The sequence below is a fragment of the Suillus paluster genome (genome assembly GCF_016628075.1).
Source record: "Suillus paluster strain FC165 chromosome Unknown EDB91scaffold_13, whole genome shotgun sequence".
Classification (NCBI taxonomy): Eukaryota; Fungi; Basidiomycota; class Agaricomycetes; order Boletales; family Suillaceae; genus Suillus; species Suillus paluster.
The window spans coordinates 338284-357799 of record NW_024537573.1 but is presented as its reverse complement, the minus strand read 5'-3'; the positions used below and the strand labels follow the sequence as shown (position 1 = coordinate 357799).

The 19516-nt window shown below is 49.0% G+C and overlaps 9 protein-coding genes across 9 annotated transcripts; 5 read left to right on the top strand and 4 right to left on the bottom strand.

The window, feature by feature from the left end:
* Positions 1-209: 209 nt before the first annotated feature.
* Positions 210-2553, bottom strand: EDB91DRAFT_1119588 (uncharacterized protein). The gene is made up of 5 exons (XM_041318153.1): positions 2451-2553; positions 1497-2395; positions 669-1441; positions 433-615; positions 210-369 (listed from the first exon to the last, which is right to left on the bottom strand). The coding sequence occupies exons 1-4, from the start codon at positions 2524-2526 to the stop codon at positions 603-605; spliced, it is 1761 nt and encodes a 586-aa protein (XP_041179637.1). The 5' UTR covers positions 2527-2553; the 3' UTR covers positions 210-369; positions 433-602.
* Positions 2554-3045: 492 nt separating this feature from the next.
* On the bottom strand, positions 3046-3264 carry EDB91DRAFT_1011112 (uncharacterized protein; the record flags this gene model as incomplete). Its single annotated transcript, XM_041312419.1, has 2 exons — positions 3046-3113; positions 3171-3264. Coding segments are annotated over 2 exons (162 nt in total), but the record flags the coding sequence as incomplete, so codon positions are not given.
* A 1362-nt stretch (positions 3265-4626) lies between these two features.
* Positions 4627-5286, top strand: EDB91DRAFT_132651 (fructose-bisphosphate aldolase). The gene is made up of 3 exons (XM_041325229.1): positions 4627-4806; positions 4856-5013; positions 5073-5286. Exons 1-3 carry the CDS (start codon positions 4778-4780, stop codon positions 5240-5242), a joined length of 357 nt encoding a protein of 118 aa, XP_041179635.1. The 5' UTR covers positions 4627-4777; the 3' UTR covers positions 5243-5286.
* A 975-nt stretch (positions 5287-6261) lies between these two features.
* Positions 6262-7074, top strand: EDB91DRAFT_132448 (Cerato-platanin). Its single transcript, XM_041325198.1, has 2 exons — positions 6262-6896; positions 6954-7074. The coding sequence occupies exon 1, from the start codon at positions 6455-6457 to the stop codon at positions 6884-6886; it is 432 nt and encodes a 143-aa protein (XP_041179634.1). The 5' UTR covers positions 6262-6454; the 3' UTR covers positions 6887-6896; positions 6954-7074.
* EDB91DRAFT_132640 (uncharacterized protein) lies at positions 7075-7653 on the top strand. The gene is made up of 3 exons (XM_041325225.1): positions 7075-7228; positions 7282-7470; positions 7521-7653. The coding sequence occupies exons 1-3, from the start codon at positions 7206-7208 to the stop codon at positions 7576-7578; spliced, it is 270 nt and encodes an 89-aa protein (XP_041179633.1). The 5' UTR covers positions 7075-7205; the 3' UTR covers positions 7579-7653.
* On the top strand, positions 7528-8081 carry EDB91DRAFT_1119574 (uncharacterized protein). The gene has a single exon (XM_041318152.1). The coding sequence runs from the start codon at positions 7733-7735 to the stop codon at positions 8006-8008; it is 276 nt and encodes a 91-aa protein (XP_041179632.1). The 5' UTR covers positions 7528-7732; the 3' UTR covers positions 8009-8081.
* A 1390-nt stretch (positions 8082-9471) lies between these two features.
* On the bottom strand, positions 9472-10661 carry EDB91DRAFT_1199501 (pyridoxamine 5'-phosphate oxidase). Its single transcript, XM_041320638.1, has 2 exons — positions 9916-10661; positions 9472-9860 (listed from the first exon to the last, which is right to left on the bottom strand). The coding sequence occupies exons 1-2, from the start codon at positions 10620-10622 to the stop codon at positions 9746-9748; spliced, it is 822 nt and encodes a 273-aa protein (XP_041179631.1). The 5' UTR covers positions 10623-10661; the 3' UTR covers positions 9472-9745.
* A 2340-nt stretch (positions 10662-13001) lies between these two features.
* EDB91DRAFT_132107 (uncharacterized protein) lies at positions 13002-17309 on the top strand. Its single transcript, XM_041325195.1, has 8 exons — positions 13002-13214; positions 13266-13307; positions 13363-13501; positions 13563-14128; positions 14187-15142; positions 15197-15215; positions 15276-15522; positions 15596-17309. Exons 1-8 carry the CDS (start codon positions 13023-13025, stop codon positions 16987-16989), a joined length of 3555 nt encoding a protein of 1184 aa, XP_041179630.1. The 5' UTR covers positions 13002-13022; the 3' UTR covers positions 16990-17309.
* On the bottom strand, positions 17310-19274 carry EDB91DRAFT_1268661 (uncharacterized protein; the record flags this gene model as incomplete). Its single annotated transcript, XM_041324535.1, has 7 exons — positions 17310-17962; positions 18013-18271; positions 18323-18356; positions 18414-18579; positions 18639-18809; positions 18964-18985; positions 19036-19274. Coding segments are annotated over 7 exons (1275 nt in total), but the record flags the coding sequence as incomplete, so codon positions are not given.
* Positions 19275-19516: the final 242 nt, after the last annotated feature.

The following is a 19516-nucleotide window of genomic DNA, read 5'->3' as shown; positions in this document are numbered from 1 at the left end:
AACGGTCATTAATAGTCATCAATTCATCGGGAAAAGGGCATAGCCCTTTGATGCTGAATCACACCTTACATATAATCATTACATACCTGTCCTACCAGTGCGCAATGAAAACTCAATGACGTTGATCAAGATCAATCGCGGACCGACGAAATGTCAGGTTAAATGATAACGATGATGACGAGGATGTTCGGCCGGGTACTTCACATAAGTATCAGGTTAAATGATGCGGATGTTCGGCCGGATGCTTCACATAAGTATCAATCAATTCAAGTTTCCAGGAACAAATCGAAAAGCCGACAAACGAAACAGCAACGACTTTCTCTGGGACATACAATGAATCATCAGCCAAGGATTTCATTATGGAGCAAAGTGCGTAATATCTGATATCATATCTATAGAATCTAAGTCATGCTCAATTACGCATTCATTTAGCGGGGAAAGTTCTCACCGTGCAGGCTCCGTATGGTGGAGTTTTCCGGCAATGATTAGCGCCTGGCATTATCAGGAGAAACCTGACTGGAGGACGTCGTTTCGAAGAGTCTCAGAGGAAAGGATCCTCGGGAAATACTAGCGCTAGACAGAGCTGAAGGGAAATCGTTGGGTCATTCAATACTACTGTATCATTAATACTTCCATCAGCTACATCAAATAACACAAAGAACAATTACGCTGTTAGCGAAGCCATCGGTACGTGTATTTCAACCATGTCCATATCTTCATCTTCGTCATCACTGTCAATCTGGTCCGGGGGAGGGTGAACGGAATCAGGAGAATCTTGTGATCTTGTAGTCGCGGTAGAAACATAACCCTCTTCGAGGTTTTTGGGAGGGTTGAGGTCTTGGGCTAGCTCGTCCTCGCCCACATCTGCAAACTCCGCCAGCTGAGCGGCTAAGAGGGCAAGCTCAGCCTGCAGCGCCGCCCTCTCGTCGCTGCTCAACTCAGTGCGAGGCCCAGTATTCCGAGATGGCAGAGACGCGGCCGCAATCGTCGAAATTGCTTGGCTATCGAATGTCGACGATACCTCGACCGAACCAGCAAAGACCGGAGGTGGTGCTTGGGCCACCGTCGCAGTACCCGCATGTGTTGCTGGTCCGTCCTCGTTCGAAATTTGAAATAATTGTCCAAAATTTATGGCTTTGAGAATATTCTGGGCCGCTTCCCAAGCATCGGTGCCTTCTCGAACTTGGCCTTCGGCAGTTTGTGTTTCCGAGGAACCAGCCTGAGGGGCCGTAGACATGGACGGTCCTTGATAACCAAAACCATAAGGATGTCCAGATTGTCCACCTTGTGCGGAGGCACGTGGCTGGGACGATGATGCACCTGCATCTGCGTCATGGACAAGGGGAATATGAGTGAAAGGTGATGATGATGCGTGTCCCTGATGGACAGGCAAAGTGGTTTGAGCATGAGTCTGCGGACGACGAGTAGTTCTTTTGGAAGTCTGGTAAATGACATCGTTGGAAGTTGCAACAAAAATTAAAAGTGCAAATACTTACATTCCCACCTTCCCAGTTGCTATTCAATCTGTATTTCCCATTATTCCCCTTTTCTAGGCGTCCACGTTTGAACGCTTTTTGGAGGGCCTGGCTAGCTGAAGGCCTAAAATTCGACTGTAATGGGTAATGTGACGCCATCCAACTAAATAGAGCCTTTGGTGCACAACCCTCTGGGTCACCAAAATCGATCAGCGCCTCCACAATCATTTCTTCATAACTAGGGAGGTCATCAACAGCATTTGGTGGTGGGGGCGGTTCGGGAGGATGAGAGGGATGTGCTAACGGTGCAGTCGTGAATAACGGCGGTGGTGGTGGGTGACTTGGCGGAGGCGGTGGAGGCGGATTCGGCTGGTATTGTGCCGGAGGTGGGGGAGGGTAAGGGGGAAATGGATGGGGGAAAGTGTAGTGTGCTTGGGGTGGTGCGGGATAGTACGGAGCATGTGGATATGAAGGATGATAATATGGTTGATGTGGATAGTGCGGAAGGGATTGTTGCGGTGGAGGTGGTGGGTGAGCTGCTGCAGACGGGTGAGGTGTTGTACTACCACCAGAGGCCGGGCCGTGCGTTACAGAGGGACCTGGTGCTGCGTTCTGCACCTGCTCAGAAGATGATGAAGCAGTGATATCTCCTGTGCCGGAAGGCGAATCCTTTGGCGGTGATGATGATTTAGATTGATCACCAGCTTCCACTGGGTGGCTCGACTGTTGGGCTAGTTGAGGCTGGGAGTTCTGAGCATTTTGGGCCTGAATCGCTGCAATTGCAGCTCGAATATCATAAGGCCAGACAGTACTTTTTACATGTAAAGGTGCGTGAGCCTCAAATGTGAGACAGATATCTATTATCTGTAATGGAGGAAGTAGTCCCAAGTACTGTCGTTTGATGGCATAGATTTCAGATTCTGTCATTAGAGATTCATAAATATACAATCTATGATCCAGTACATTTATCCGCACCTGTGAGAGGTTGGTATCCATTTTGTATTGGAGGATGTGTTGGAGGGTAAGGAGCTGGGGTGCTCGCCGTTTGCATGGTTCCGTGTGCTGCACAGTTTTTCGCATCAAGGTTTGCAAGTAAATTCAGCCACCGAACAGCGCTAAATCTACTGTCAAGCAGCTACCAAGCACTAATTTTCATTGTTCCATTAGCCAGACCATTTTCCTCCTGCCAACTCTTTCAAGTATCTACATTCTCAGAAGGAATGAGCAATCTATGTGTCGTTTGTCTATCGAAGATACAAGATTGGTTCAGTGGCTTCTGAACCTGTTGGTTCTCCATCAATTTTAATACTTGCTAAGGTATTCAAATCCGAAGGTCATTGAACTACATCCTTCAGTAAGAAGACATGCCATTCATCAACTGCGAAGGCGGCCTTCTGCCTGACTTGCTGTTGTGACCGGTAGTTCTGTAGTCGGACTCGATTGTTGCGACCCTTCGATCAAGGAGGCTTCGTCTGGAGAAAGAGAGAGAAAAGATTCCTTGTATTTCGTTGTCCATCTGCGCACCTGGAAGTTCACAAGTCAGACACTGAGCTAAACAACTGAATGAGATACGTACCGGCGAGAAGACATGTTCCCGCTCACCCCAATCAGCAAGAAAGACGCAATACACTATAGCAGCTAATCATTATATATATAAGTTTACCATTAGCTGACCGTCACATCGTGCCGACTCACTGGGTATCAGGGTATAGGTGAGGATGTGAGACGCGGAGTACACCCACGGTGGACGGAAGTCCCCATCATCTTGCTCAGTACTCCGATTAGTTGGTTGAATTACTGGGGACTTTTTCGAGTAGGAGCGTATAAACGGGGACCTGCGGGTCAATGCAGTCAGTCGGACGTGGTTGATTGTGAACATGTTACGTCCAGAAGCAAAGTAGGCCGAGGCAAGTAGTCATTAATTCAAGCTTACATCGAGCTTCCTCTTGCTTTCCTCCTTGATCACGCAATTACACATTGAATTCCTCCTGCACAACTTCCACTTTTCAAGGTATGTACTAATCCATGACAGTCGGAATGACCAGAATATTAGTCTGCATTTCTTTGCACACCCGAGGGCCTTCGATGAAAAATTAGATATTCCGACAGAGTCATGGGCTTGGATATGGAGTTTTGAAAGACGGTCGCTGTCGATTGTGCATGTATTATGCTATTACTATACGCCTTCGCTACTTCCAAATCGCCATACTTTGCTCGTATGTTGAGTTTGTCTACCGGATGGCAAAATTTCGAGCTCGAGGAATGAGGCCTCAGAGGCCTAGGAACGACTTCGATTAGTCTGTCAGGAGACTAAAGATATCATATCTGTTCTTTACAAGCTCGTGTCTGCAGCTGGCGAATCGGTTTGTCTCATGCTTTCGCTGAATGAGATGGTATTGAAACTCATTTCATGACCACAGTTTCGCCGTGACATGCTTTTAAACGTCCGTGTTGGGGGTAGCTATATCCCAACATTTCTTCAAAAAGATATCTCTTAATGCAACAAGCACACCCGCATACACTTTCGCTGTCAGTGGAGGAAATGACAATGTATCCGATGAGGTTAACCATATCTCCTACCTTTATCCTCATCACTCTACTGCAGTCGCAAAGTCTCTGATTCAGACTGCTCAGGCTCTCGTCAATCCACGAGGAAAGGGCATCTATGCCACTGATGAGACTATTGATAGTATTGAAGCTACACTGGTCGTCGCGGATGGCGAGTTAGGAGAATCGAAAGTCTACACAGATGCTCAAAAGCGAGAGCGCAGACGGCGGTGGAAGGGAGTGCTTGTACTGAATCTCCCCACTGGCACAGTATCGGCACCTATCATAAAATTCTCAGCTGATCAGACTAATCTTGGCTCTGCACAGAATATACTTTCGGGTGTCATCTTGTACCATGAGACTCCTTCTCGACTTCCAGTTGGCCCTTCTGTTGTCGAACCGGGGTATCATTCCCGGCGTTCGTGCCTGACACGGACGCGCATCCTCTTCCATTTTCGCCCTTAGAACCTGCCACTCAGGGTCTCGATGAATCTTCTGCCTCGTCTGCAGGCTGCGGCTGCGGCTGGAGCCCGTTTCAGCAAATGACGTGCCCCAATCCTCTGCAATACGTCGTCCCTACCCACTTAGGCTGGTCTCGAAGCTCAGGCTGTAAGCCTTTGCTGGTTTTGCTGCTATTAGCCAGCGAGAACTGATCTGGTTCCTATCGTGGAACCTGATGTTGACTTCGCTGAAGACTCAGACCTCAAGAAGAGCGTCGAGGTTCACGTGAAGATCATCAACATGATTTATACGAGATGCGCTCCACACGGTGTGCTACTCGAGGGTAAGGGCTACATCTGGCATTTGAGGTGTTTGGTTGCAAGTAAATAAAGCGCTCACGCAGGTTCTCTGATTAAGCCTTCCTTCCCGCAACCTAGCCTTAAGTACCCTTCACGTTCTACCACGTCAGTTGAGGAGATTGGCCTGGCCACAGCTATAGTCCTTGCTCGTTCAGTCCCTGTTGCAGTACCGGGTGTTGTCTTCCTCTCAGGCAAGACCTTCATTGTTCTCCAGTCCACCTACCTAAAGTGAATATTGTTTATCGTGCAGGTGGTCTTCTGACTCCGAATGCAGTAAAGTACCTCAATGCGGCCAATGTTGTCGCCAACAAGGTTCCCACTAACTTCCCTCTGTGTCTTTCTCGTCTACCTCCTCTCACGTTCTCGTTTGGACGCGGTCTTCGAGGCGATGCTATGCAGAAGTGGGTGAAGGGACGATGAAGCTGGTGCAAAAATTACGTTTGAGGCCAGGGCCAAGGCTTGCTGGCTCGCAGCGAAAGGCGAGGCCTGAAGCCCGGAATATTGGAACTTATTCATTTTTAGCCACCCTCCGAAATAACAGATGTCTATGACTAATGTTCGTTGCCTCGGCATGAGACGTACCTTTCGCCAACATTAGGATGAGGAAGAACACCAGAGCGTACCTATCGACAGAATTAGGCTGAGGGAGCCTACCAAAGGTAGGTGCGAACTAATATTACGCATGTTCATTAACAAGAACCTGGAAGTGGTTGTCCCTCTCGATGCCGAAGTCATCAGCTCACCGCCTTCATCGGCTTTTGATTCCAGATACTTTGGAGCATGTTTGTTTTCAGTTCTGGTGCCGCCCTCCCTTTGTTAGGGGCAATTCTTCCGTCATGTAGTTGATCAATAACAAATGGACGGGCCTTGAAACACGGCACAGCCTGGTCCAAAAAAAACGACCAGCACAGCGCTATTCGTCCACGGTACATGTGGTTGATAATCGATGTCCATTGCAGGCAAGGGCTGCCGCAGTCTTCGTCGCAGTTCGCTTATTGACAATATTCAAGGATGACTGAAAAAAGACCAATGCAGACATGGCGAAAGACCGCCGTGCGTAAGCTACATTTATGCACTAACCTGTGTCGTCCTGCTTATGACAGAACTTGTCCTAGATGGTGTTAGTTTCGCTCTCAGCGCAGGGTCATGTGGCCATTCTCTCCATATTTCGCGCCCTATTCGTGAAAGTGCATAGCAACATACTGCCAAGGCAAGCGACAGAGCACTGTCGGTGGTCGAAGACATCTCGGCAGCCAATCATGAAGTTATGTAAAGCCCCTAACGCGAATTCAGTTCATGACACCGTTCGTCTCCAACACCTAGGTCACCGTATTTGAGTGTTAGCGGTTTTCATGTCCCGCTGTCCTGCCACGTCCCACAGGTTTTCAGGCCACCAGAATTGACAACTGTCATCGGGCACTTGATTCAATTACTGTCTTCCGTCCTTGTCAGTCTAGCCGTGTTTCGTCCAGGTGCGCAAACCAAGTCCGAATTCTGGTTACGGTGCGCTCCGTTTTCAGATGGGCATGGCCTATAAAGCCTGGTCATATTCCAAAGGTCAGGTCATCAACAATCCAGTTTTCAAACAAGTCAGTCTCCAAACAACTCCGTCTTCAAACAACTATCTGCACAATGAAGCTTTCCTCCGCTGTCGCTCTTCTCTCTGCCTTTGCTCTGCCCGCTTTTGCGACGCAGTACAATGTGACCTACGACACCTTCTATGACAATTCAGCCACCTCTCTTTCCCAAGTCGCCTGCTCTAACGGTGTCAATGGCCTCTTGACGAAGGGCTACACCACTTTCGGTTCCCTTCCGTCCTTCCCTGACATTGGGGGCATTCCTGGCGCCACTTGGAATTCCACCCTGTGCGGTACCTGCTGGCAATTGGAGTACACCACTTCCACTGGGACATATGAGAGCATTTATGTCACCGCTGTTGATGCAGCGTACACATTCAATCTATCAGAGGAGGCATTTAACACCTTGACGGACAACACTGGTATCGCCTCGGGCAAGGTCGCTGCTACCGCCACCCAGGTAGCCACGAGCTTCTGTGGCATGTAAAGACAGGCAAGTTGTTTTGCAACACATGTATCCAGATTTGAACACAAGCTTACTACAGATCAAGCAGGGAGTGTTATCACCAGATGATCTTAAAATTCGAAGAATCATCAGGCTTACACTACGGACCATTTCTCACCATTTTCGCTTCTTCTTCTGCTACTGTACTTGGTTTGAGGTTTCCCTTTGAAGTACAGTTGTTCACAGTACCATTTCATTAATAGTGGTCGGTCGGTTGTCAATGGTCGGTTACCTATAAATGGAAATTTTCTTGATTGTCGCGTAACGCGTTGGTCATCGTTTATAAGAACGTCGTAGGTGCATGAGCACTACTACATCCAATTTGTGAGTTTACCATCATGAGTATCTATTCACCTGCTCCCAAACTGCCCACAAAGCTTGGTGTTTATCGCACCCTGTACCTCACGGCGGGCGTGCACGTTTCTCCACTCGCATTGGGAGTTGTATCCATTGGGGACAAATAACAGCAATACTGGAATGGGCGCAATGGACAAGGAGTCTTCAATGAAGCTGCTAGACGCATATTATGATGCGGGCGGGAATTTAATCGATACTGCGAACAATTAGTGAGTACTATGTTACTAGGTTGCGAGCCAGCCTAAGTGGATTGCAATAGCCAAGACGAAAGCTCAGGAAATCATCGGCGAGTGGGCGGAAAAGCGCGGTATTCATGACCAGCTGGTTATTGCTACAAATGTATATTGTTCATGACGCTTCACGGGAATTCTCTTCGAGCTAATGGTTATAATTTGGACAGTACACTATGAATTTCAAACGAAGCACCTCTGAGGCGCAGAAGATTCCTACACCGGAAACAACGTCAAGTCGATGCGCATCAGTGTAGAGGTGAACCTGAACAAACTTAGGACGTCTTACATCGACATCTTATATTTCTGGTGGGACTTCGACACCAGTGTTGAGGAGGTCATGAATGGGTTGCACATCATTGTTCAGCAGGGCAAAGTTCTCTACCTGATAACCCATATTAACACCCCTGTCACATCAGTTTATGAAACCAACTTTATTAGGGTATCTTCGATACACCTGCCTGGATTGTGTCCAAGGCAAATCAATATGCTCGCGACCACGGGAAGACCCCCTTAGTGATCTATCAAGGGATATAGAACGTATTGCTCATTTGAGCGCGACATAATTCCGATGGCACGCACCGAAGGTACCGCCGCTGTCGCATTGGCTGAGAAGACTTGGTTAATTACCATACAACTCAATAGGTATGGCGCTCGCCCCCTGAAATGTTCTCGCCGGCGGAAAGTTCCGTACAGACGAAGAGGAGCAAAGGCGCTGCGGAACGGGAGAGAAGGGGTGGGAGACGTTTACCGGGGGTTGGGAACGCAGCGAAGATCAAAGGAAGATGTCACATGCTCTAGAAAAGGTAGCCAAGGAAGTCGGTGCCCGCCACATTACCGCTGGTAAGTTCCATCACACCGATCATAAGAATACATCAATGATGGGAAATGCAGTGGCCGTCGCATACCTTATGCAGAAGACACCGTACATTTTTCTCCTCGTTGGGGGCGCAAAGTCGAACAGCTGTTCGAGAACGTCGAGGCCCTTGATATATCCTCGTCCGCCGAACAGGTGAAGTATTTGGAAAGCATCATCCCGTTTGATCCGGGTTCCCCGACCACTATGATTGTGCGCGGCTCTAATTCCAGTCGTATGGACCAAACTAACGCATCATGTCGCAGGGCGATGGGTCATATCCTAACACGCTTCTCGCAAACGCCGTTCATGTCGAAAAGGTTCCGCGCGTTGAACCGATTTGGCCATCGAAGGGCCAAGCATCCCGTATCCCTAAGCAGAGCGTCTACCAAGTTCTAAGTCTGTGTTTCATTGCAGTAAAACTTTGTGATTGATTGTCAATTAATGTGCGGCTTGCATTTCATCATTATGCCTAACCCGAAGTTGGTTCGATCCGAATTGCAAACGGTAGACTGCTGGATCTCATCGTGGGTTAGGAGCCGCTTCGAGTCGAGTCGGTGGTTGTGCAACCTCGCCAAATTCTGGTAATAGAACACCAGCGTCGAGCTTACCGAGAGATCCTCCTGGATGTCCCGCGCCACAATGTTCTTGAGCCAGGAACCTGATCTCTGCTACCTTCGATTTGGTATGACCGCATCTTGGATTTAGTTCCGTGTATCTGATTACGACAGTCGTTGGAAGATTATCGGTTATCGGTTTTTGCCATGTTGATATGAACTCGTGATAGATCCTGGAACCTGCAGACTTCAGGATAGCGTCGCAACAGTCCCATTACAGGCATAGCCTGGAATGGCCGGCAAGCTAGATGAACATCGAAGTCGTCAACAGTCGCCGCCTGTCATCCCACCTTGTGCTCCTCGCGAGCTTTAGCATCTAATCTTCCGTGGTTGCCGCATGCAGCCTAATCCAACCAAGCATCTCGAGAAGGGGAAGATCGCTTTGGAATTCTTCGGGAGAAGTAGAGATACTTGTCTAGTGCGCGCTTGTACAGTTGCAGTCGGCGCTGAGATTGTGGGAGTTTATAACATCTGAGACACGGTCAGAAAAGTTCTATGGGTAGATGCGATGCATATCCCGAGACATATTTATGAATGTATTGACTTCGAATATGTCCCTCAATTTGAGCAGCATCTGTCGCGGACTGTTATTCGGCTGCGTCTCAGGTGTAAACGCTTACTTCAAAATTGTCAATAAGTACATACGTGTCTGTTAAAAATGTAAGTAATTTCGGATCCCACTTGGAAGCGCAGCAGTGCGCAGCTCGCCGATAAATTGGATGGATTCATATTTGCTGCCTATTATGCTGGTGGTATCGGACATTATCCCCATGCTGAAATTTCAAGGGGATAATCTATCTATGGTCCACTGCGGTTGATCGTCTGGGCCTTCTACACGAAGATAACGGACGCGGTCATGAAGCCGCGATGGCTTTCCAAGCCAAAATTCAACTTCGCTGTGTGATTTCAACGGGTAAGATTGATGCAGCCAATACAAGGGATGGACGTTACCTGGGGATCACCCTCCATCCACCCCAGAAGTCAGGCAATGGGACGTCGCCTTCTTTGTCAGACGACTGCGTTCCAAAGCGCTCCTGAACCTCCGCCAATCGGAGGGCCAGGTCATCCTCCCCGATCACGCTGCTCTGATGGCTCGCCCACGCACCCAACCGGGTGCCGACGGGGCGAGTTTTAAAATAGTCTTCACTCTCCTCTTTCGACAACTTCTCGACCCTGCCAAGCACCCTCACCTGCCTGGACATCTCGCGCCAGAAGAAAAGCAGGGCAGCTCGAGGGTTCTCTTCTAATTCTCGAGATTTGCGAGAAGTATAATTAGTATAGAAAACAAAGCCCCGCTTGTCTAGCTGCTTGAAGAGTACCATGCGCGAAGAAGGTATACCCGATGCTGTCGCTGTGGAGAGAGACATGGCATCTGGTTCGCGGACGTTGGCTTTTCGGGCTTCATTGAACCAGATATGAAATTGCTCTAGAGGAGATGAGTGGACATTTGAAGGGGTGAGATGATCTGGGGTATCATATTGGATGTGTCCTTGAACTTGGAGGCGATCTGCGGATTCTGAAACGGAGACTGACTCGGATGACATGAATGATCGAGAGAAGCTACTGTTGATCAATGAAGGGACGCAAAAAGAAGATGATGATACCCTCGGGATGAATGTGCGGGGTGTTATGAAAGTAATGGTACGAGTCAAGAGCATGAAGACTCATGAAGACCATAATTATTTGCAAAGTTGCCTATTCAGCAAGATCGATTTGATCAATGCGATACCGGGGATTCAAATAACGGCTGCTCATTCTTATTTGTTGTTCCTTCTCTGAGTGTATATCTGGTACTGTCCCATTGATGGTTAAAACTGAATCGAGGCGACTCGATCGACTATTGGTAACAAGCGACCTTCCCCATCCCAGAATGAGTCTGATTTCGCCCACACGACGTGTTTATTCTATCAAGCTTCATACCTCTCTTATCGCCAAGGCTCTCCAAGCAGGTACACGGGTGTCGCTTCATGTACAATTCCTTTCGCATCTTTACAGTGCCGCGGATCATAGCCTATTCCTCGTCGTGTGAGAAGCTATACGCTGGCGAAAGACAACAGGCGCGAGAAGTGATTTCAACGAGTAAACTTTAACATTCGACAGTGACATGATCAAGTACGGCATCTCCATCTTATCGATGAGCAGGAAGTCTTATCCAGGACTATTCTCACAATCATTCACGATCTTACTCGGGTTCACAACTCCCACCGAGGTGGGCAAAATGTGGAGGAAAGCATCAATTGTTTCTCAGAATGAGCAGATAATTCGCACTTTGTCAATCTAGCACATGTCTTGTTCTCCCTCATCTAAAAAAGTCGAACCGGTCAAAACAGAAGCCTGTATGTAGCCGAGCGCTTAACGTCGCCTAAGTACCTCTCCACCAATGAGAGCGCACGCTTATGGCTGAAGAAAGTTCAATGTGACTAACTAGGTCGTCTCTCAGATACTGCCACTTCTCAAAAGTCTGCAGACCTTCAGTAATGGCATCGGTTGGCTCAAATCATCGTATGACGTACGTTGTTGGTGTTTGAACGATTCTATCAGACGAGCTTCCCTTCTGCTTACGTGCAACCTGCCCAACTATAAAGTTAGGCGCGTAAGTACTAGTAGAGACTGGCCCAGCGTAGGCCTGCGTAGACGCTTTGCTGCTCTCCATTTGGAGTTATTATCTCAACTCACAAGTTATTTGAGGATACTTCAATGAAGCGAGCCCTCGCTAACTTGGCGCTTGTTCAAATCAGGCTGTGAGTTTGTAGATTAATTATGATCAGAACACAGATAGGCTGACCTCGGACACGGCAACTGATTGACGAAGAAGGTGGCGATACTCGCTTGGCTTAGTATCCATGCTTATCCATGTCAAGGGCTAGATAGAACCGTCGACTGCCGGCAAACTGGACGTTGACAATGACAGGAGTCCCACAGGGGTCGAATCTTTCTCTTCAATGATCGTAAAGTTAAGCTTGCAGCCAATGGGAAGCTTCGAGTAGGAGAAGGAATTTGCTGCCCCGCTTGTTTCAACCTTTCTCCCTAAAAGCAGGAACAGTTACCAAACTATATGGCCACTCTCGAGTGCCTCGTCCTTTATGGGAGTCGGCGCAAATTATTCAGTTCGCGGGCTGTACTGGCTTAGTCGGCCCGCGAAAACGGAAATGTGAAGGTTGATCCCCTCAACATGCGCAAGATAGGATTCCGATAACTTCATCGGACCGTAAGCGGGAGGACTGGTTGCCAAGTAAGTAGTCACCGACATCCCTGACCCTCGATCTTTTTGTAAGCCACTGGTCCAATCGAAAGACGAGAATGAATTGAGAATGGATCAAGTCCTTCGAGCGAGTAGTTGACTAAAGCGGTAACGAGGTACTGATTTGAGTCGGTCGGCGCCAATCTTTTGCCGAGGGACTCCCCACTACCTAGAACCAATCTGTACCAACACTTGGTAACGTACCCCATGATAACAGACTTTAACATCCAGGAGTACCCTGGAGTACCAGGTCGATAAAGAGCTGTCAACTCAAGCACTGGTAGTTGGACCGTGACGTCGCTCCTCTAGGATTCAACATCATTAGATTTGAAATCGACACAGGAACAGGACAGGCACTGAAGGCTTGAAGTGTTGTACCGGTACAGAGGTTCTGAAACAAGTCTGCGTCGAGGTCACGACGAGGGTCGATCAGTGGTTTTATGATTGAATTCCGAGTAGCGACTGTGTGACTCCGTGTGCGCTGGCGAATGATGAAGATATGATGCGCAGCTGTGCAGAGCGCCAGGCGGCCAACGTCCGCGTTTCAAACAAGGTCGCTACATTCTGATTGAACGGCTGCGGCCTTGAATTGGGATAATCTAAGTCGTTTCTACTAATCAGATATTCTAGGTTCGTTCAACGTAAAGTATCTGATCAGCGCTGGTCAACGTATAAACCTTGCAATTGGAAAGTTTCTAAGAAGAAAGTGAGAGGAGCTGAAAATAGGACTAGGTTGCTGCAGAACCACGTGCCTGATTCAACGTGCCGGCATATTCCGAGAAGATCTCAGATTGTAGCTATACGTACATGCAGTGAAATGATTTCTTGGAGGGCCCTTCATCCAGTCTTCATCTCCAAACTTTCGCTCTTCTCTTCCTCCTCAACGCCCCCGTCGCTACAGCCCGCTCTCGTCGTTCAGCGAGCGCATTCAATCTTCAAAATGCACTCCATATCTGACCTGACAACATTCTGTCGGAAGACGACCGGTGATGTCCCTCCGAAACTTGTGGTATGTAGGCATTACTACTGTCTACGTTCCACTCATTCACAATTTTCAAAGGGCGCTTCTACCACAGTCGTAGGGTCTAAGATGTATCTTTTCGTACGTTGCTCGTTGATCTCTACCGTCCTTTCTCATCCAATCCATCGTATGATAGGGTGGGCGTCTGGTCACAGAGCGCCGCATGGTCTCCGATCTATACGTGTTCGACTTGGACACATTCGTCTGGCAGAGAATCACGCCATCTCAGGAGGATGATATCCCTGAAGCAAGATATTTTCACTGCACAGAGACCTGTGAGCTTACCCACCACACTAATCGTCACCTCACTCTCATGAAAATGTCATTTACCATAAGGGAACAATCAACTGATTGTTTTCGGTGGTATGGGCAGCACCCCAAACTCCAATAATCCAGAAGACCTTTGTGTACTCAACGACGTTCGTTTCTTCGACTTGTCAATAATGCACTGGCTTCCTGCAGCTGCAACCAACTGCGCCTCTGCCGAGTCTAGCGCAGAGACTTTGGTTCCCAAACCTCGATACGCTCATCTATCATCTGTTTCAGCTGATCGTCTTTTCATCATCGGAGGCCAAGATCTATCGAATATTTGGTTGGATGACATCTATGTGTACGATCTATTGGGTAAAGCTTGGGTCCAGCGCCGAAACTTTCCCCATCATTGTGGTACCTATCGTAGCGTAGCCGTCTCTTCAAACCAACGTGTCCGATTACCGCAGGAAGAAGTCCACTCGACGGATACTACCACCATGTTAGGTCCCCCTGGGGCACGATTTCGTCCTGACAAGTCCCCCCCTTCAGCCCAGGCCTTCACTTCATCCGATTCATTTATCCACATGCCGTACTCAGCACCCCCAACTGACGACTTTCCGAATGACATCTATCTATACAGCAACTATAACGTAAGCTGTCAGCTGTCGTGACTGCTCGTTCAGGCCTAATGACATATCCGTCACAAAGTTCACAGATGTCAAGCGAGAATTTGAGGTCTTTTCCCCTCTACCCGACACAGATTTCACTATCACCGATCGTTCCGCAGACATGACTGGCACAGCATTCCCTCCAGGTCTCCGGTTTCCTTCAGGAGCTATCCTGGGCACACACTTCATCATCGCTGGCACGTACCTGGCGCATACATACCAATCTTATTCTATCTGGGCGTTAGACATGTTGACCATGACTTGGTCTCGTATTGACCCCGGGAGCGCCGTGGCTACTGGGTCCTGGTTTCGTGCCTGTTTGTGGGCTGAGGCGAATAAATTTGTAGTCTTCGGAAACCGGAATGGCAATCTCATCGAAGACTACAACCGACGGCTTCTCAGTTGGGATCACGTTGCTGTGATAGATCTGGAGTCGTTCGGAATCTATCAACCTCCACCTCTGCAGATTGATATACCAATGCAGGAGTTTGGATTATCAGCCCTAGAAGAGAGTATTCTTACCGAATTTGAAATCATCTGTGACGATGGGCGCAAGATCAAATGTTCAAGGAAGACTCTCGAAGAGCGTTGGCCTTGGTTCAGGGACCAAAGGAACAAGTTCTTGGCGCGGGCACGACAGGCGATAGAGATCCTGCCAACATCTTCCATGGACGTCGGGCTTCCGGACCTCCCCGGCGCACCAGGTTCTTCGGAAGCACGACCAGACCCACGTCTCACGCCGCGCGCCTTCAATCTATCCGAGCCTTATCCTATCACACTCGCGCTGTTGCAATATTTTTACTCATTAGCGCTTATCACCCCGCTTCAGCATGCACCTGCGGTGTTGAGCCAATTGCTGATCCTCTCGAGTACTTATCAGATTCACCACCTCGAATCCCTTGTAAAACACGCAATGCACCGGGCTCTTTCGAATTCAACTTCTGTCGGTGTGTACGAAGTGGCCACACTATGTAGCTGTCGAAGTCTTCAGATTAGGTTTGTTTTTCCTTGACTTCTTGACGGCATCATTTTGAAACATTTTCCATTCAGGGCACTCAAGACAGTTATGGTGATTATCTCCAAAGCGATAGACTCTCTCATCATGAACTGACATGGTTTGAACTCCCAGTCCTATAGCCAGAAGAGGACTGGTCGTTCCCGCGCTGACAGTAAAAGCGGAGGCGGTGGTCGTAATCCAGACCCCAGTGATAGCGATAACCCTGTTCGTGGTTCGAGTGGCACTGCCCCAACTTCAAGTCACACCCGTGGTGGTGGTGGTGGTGGTGGCGGCGGCGTTTCAGACGCAAAGTTCCCTAGCTCTCTTGACCAGCAGAGCAATACAGGGTCGACAACAAGGGGCTATACGGCTAACTCCAGTAAGTGCTGCTCTACGTGCAAGTCCGTGAGTAAAACTGCGGATTCTAATCCCGTGATTTGTGTATCATGTAGCTTTTCCCACTCATGATGGAGTATCATGTCAAACTTCGGCTGCCTCCGCAACTGCGACAGTTTCTGAAGTGACAAATCCTTCACATAAGAACACCCCGTCTGAAAGTACGTTGACGCCACGACGAAAACGATCCATGGTACACCATCGCAGGACACCCAGCACCATTTCGGCGCAGACGGACTTTGAGATATGCGCCGTAGCCGACCTACTAGCACCTTCGGTAGCGCATTCGCGGAGCTACGCCGAAGAGCAAGAGCGCGTTGGTGTTCCACTGGATAATTTCGATGACTTCATCGATCCCAGCAATTGTATTCATACTGCAGGACAGGTTCCTATGACTGCATACCTTCTTCTAGAGCACGAAGAACCACTTTCTCCTTCCTTCGGATCGCATTTCCAGATAAGCTCAACCACTCATTCGGAATCCGAATTCGATATCTCCTCAGACGATCAATCCTTCCCTTACACTCCGTCCAACTCCTCCTACCCTGCTTTCCACCTTCCTCGCCGGACGAGGACGCGGTCACGTGCTAGCATCGGGCACATAAGTGTCAGTGACAGCGACACGCCCTCCTTGTCGTCATCAACAACGTCTTTCAGCTCAACTGGCAGTATCTCGCGCTCGCACTCATACTCAACATCACCTCCCACCAGCCCTGCCACCCTCAAGACTCCCATTGACCATCCAGCTGTTGCGAACCAACAGCTTACTATCATTGAGGAGCGATTAGGAGAAGACCAGGAGATCACCGGTCGCCACTATTCACAGGGTTCGGGAAGCATAAACTTTTCGCCTGACTATGCAGCATCATCGCCACGGAAGCCATTCGCCCCACGAACTCCTGATCTGCGACCGAAGGGTCGCGTGTTCAATGTAGAACACCTGCGACTCAACGTTCAACCCCCAGCTACCCACAATTTCCCATCCATATCACCTGCGCCTTCTTCGACCTTTGACATTGGCTCACCCATGAGCAGTAACTTTTCCCCGGGAACCGCCTATCCATATTTGACCAGCCCTTACACCACAAAATCCTCTATGAACCGTTTTATCCCCTCGGGCTCTAAAAGTGACAAGGCTCCGAGCTTCCTTGAAAGCGCGTGGTCAGCGTCTCCGACTGCGAGCGTTGTGACATCAAAGACAGCTCGCAAGGAAGACGGCAAAGCAGAGAAGGCGCGTAAATCGGAGGAAAAGAAGCGAAAGAAGGCGGAGGCCAAAGCTGAGGCCAAGGCCAAGGTGGAGAGACTGGCGGAGGAGTTGAAAGAGCGCCAACGACGCAAAGCTTCTACGCTGGACAGGCAGTCAGTACACTCCGGTCGGTCATTTGGCCGTGGTACACGACGGCATTGGGACGCTGACATTGCGATGTACGATGGTTTGGGCGCCCTCTGAGATCTGATTGGTTGTACTTTGCTTTCATTTGCTTTTCACTATCCTTGCTTGTTCCTAGATTTCATCGTACATATCAGTTCATTTTGCATACATTTACAATGTTGTCCTATCTGTCATTAATGTACCACGCGATGTACCGGATTAGTCTCAAACCTATTGGAAACCACATTCCAAGCGGCTATGAGGGGAAGATAAAAATGACTATTATAATGGAAGAGAAAGGGAGACACGAAGTCGCCGCGGCAATGACAATGACATCTGAGCCAGTCATTGAAGGTGTTCCACGTACAACCTGAACTCCGTCACAGCATTAAGCTCGTTATAATCGCTAAGATGCAAGGGGGAAAGAACATCATCAGGGTCCATCAGTCAGAAAGGAGTTTGACGGGAGATCTGTCACTGCTGCATTGCCCTCACTTCCCGCCATCTCCGGTTCTGGTTGGCTAGAGTGACTGGCATCGGCGTCTCCAGGTATAGCAGCAAATATAGCCGGGCTGCCTTGAACACCGGTCATTGATGCATCGGCAGAAAGGACCGAATCTCCCGAAGAACGGGGAGCAATGATGTGATTATCTGCGAGTCAAAAACATTAGCGCAAGCAAGGGGAATAGGGGACAACTTGGAACTTACACTCCCTTGCATGCGCTGTAACCAGTTTCGAGTAAACTTTGAACATTTTTCTCCTAATAACAGTCCACTTACCGAGATCTTTCTGTCTGCTGCAGGAGGTGCCTTCTTTGCAGTCAGGCCGGCGAGTCACAGCTTCCTCAAGAAAACCCTTCTGCCTTTCTCGTATCCACCAGTCCTTGATACCCCAGAGCATGACTTCCGTAGCACACTGTCTGCATATCCTGTTCCTCGGTGCACTCGGATCCTCATCAATTCCAGCGGTGACGCTGTGGATGTCCACGAACAAGTCGAGTTCTATCAGGGGCCGGAAACCGTTAGGCTGAGACTGAATGTGTGATGCAACCTACACCGTGTCAACATGTTTAGGTTGCGATCAAAGGGCACATCACTAACCTCGCGATAAATATGCCGAGGTGAGAGTTCTTGGGCAGTCAGGTAATCAAGCATAATTTCGACCTCAACGGTATTGTTATCGAAGCACCCATAGACTTCAGATGATTGGATGAGATCACTGAGATCGGACATGTTGTGAGGATGCTGAGATAGCAGAGGTGCTGCTAAGCAGCGCCCTGGTACACCAACGCCGCAAAACGAGACCTGGCATAAATCACATTTTGTCGTGGAGGGAGCGCGCAAAGCGAGAAGATTCTCGCTAACAGCCAGGTAAGAGATGGTCAACAGGGTGGCGTTATCATGCACATACCAGTTTCCGCAAAACGCATGACCGGGAGGATTACCTAGAGTACAAGCAGGTGAGATAACTCTTTAGTACTGAAAGTGATGTTGCAATCTACCATCGTCCAGGTGCCAAGCACGCTCGGGATCGACACCAAAATCAACGACGGGTTGAGGGCACCTCCAACCGAAGGCATTATCAGGCACGCAATGAGGACAAGGGCGAACATAATCCGCATTTTGATTCAGGTTGGGTTCCGGCGATGCTTCTCGTGGCGTTGGGATCTACGAAACACATGCTTTCATAAATGTATCGGAAATGGTCTGATTTCTTAACTACGCACCCTCATAGAACAGCCGGCCTTGTAAACTTCATCCGCCTGAGCACGTTCTCGTTCAGCGCGTTCTCGTGACGGATCAGCACGTAAAAGGATATCGACGATCGATTGCAGTGGGCGTGATGGTGTAACAATAGTAGATACCCCTCGGCATGCAGGACAGTTCGTACCTCCGTTCTGGAGTTGGCGCTCATTAGATCAGTAGCTCCGCGAGGACGACGATAAAATGGGGAAATGATGAACGCGTGCCCCCAGCACGAATACCGGATGTATCGGCTTAAGACACCATGACGCATACTGTGCCACAATAACTGTAGACCAGAAAACTCACACGAATCCACAGAACGCAACAGCTTGTCAGAAATCAGCATTGGCATAGGACCGCGTTCTGAAAGAATCATACCTGCCGCAAAAGAAGTGCTGGCAAGGGGACACGACCACCGGCCGGTATACTAACTCAGCGCAGCAACCACATTGGAGTTCTTGAGCAAGATCATCTGCGAGGGCCTCATAGTTCGGTTTAGCGACAGACTTCTCATTATCTGACTCGTTTCCAAAGTCCTCTTTGAACCGCTTCTTGCTCGTCTCGTCCTCGAGACCTTCGCATGACGAAGGAGGTCCGCGTTTTAGGGAGGAGCTGGAGGCGGCCGCACTGCGGGACAGTGACAGGCCCATGACGGGGTCAGATGTATCTGATGGCGAGGGTTGCGGTTCTTCCATCGTCCTTGAGAGTTTGGAAAAGAAAGATGTGAATGTTGTGAAGAGCTTCAAGGTCTTAAGTACTTAAGTCATCCACCAAACAATTACTTGCCATTTTGGGTCTCATATGTTCAGGAAGACTTGTCTACCATCGACGTTACAGTGCTTTCAATTTGCAAACAAAA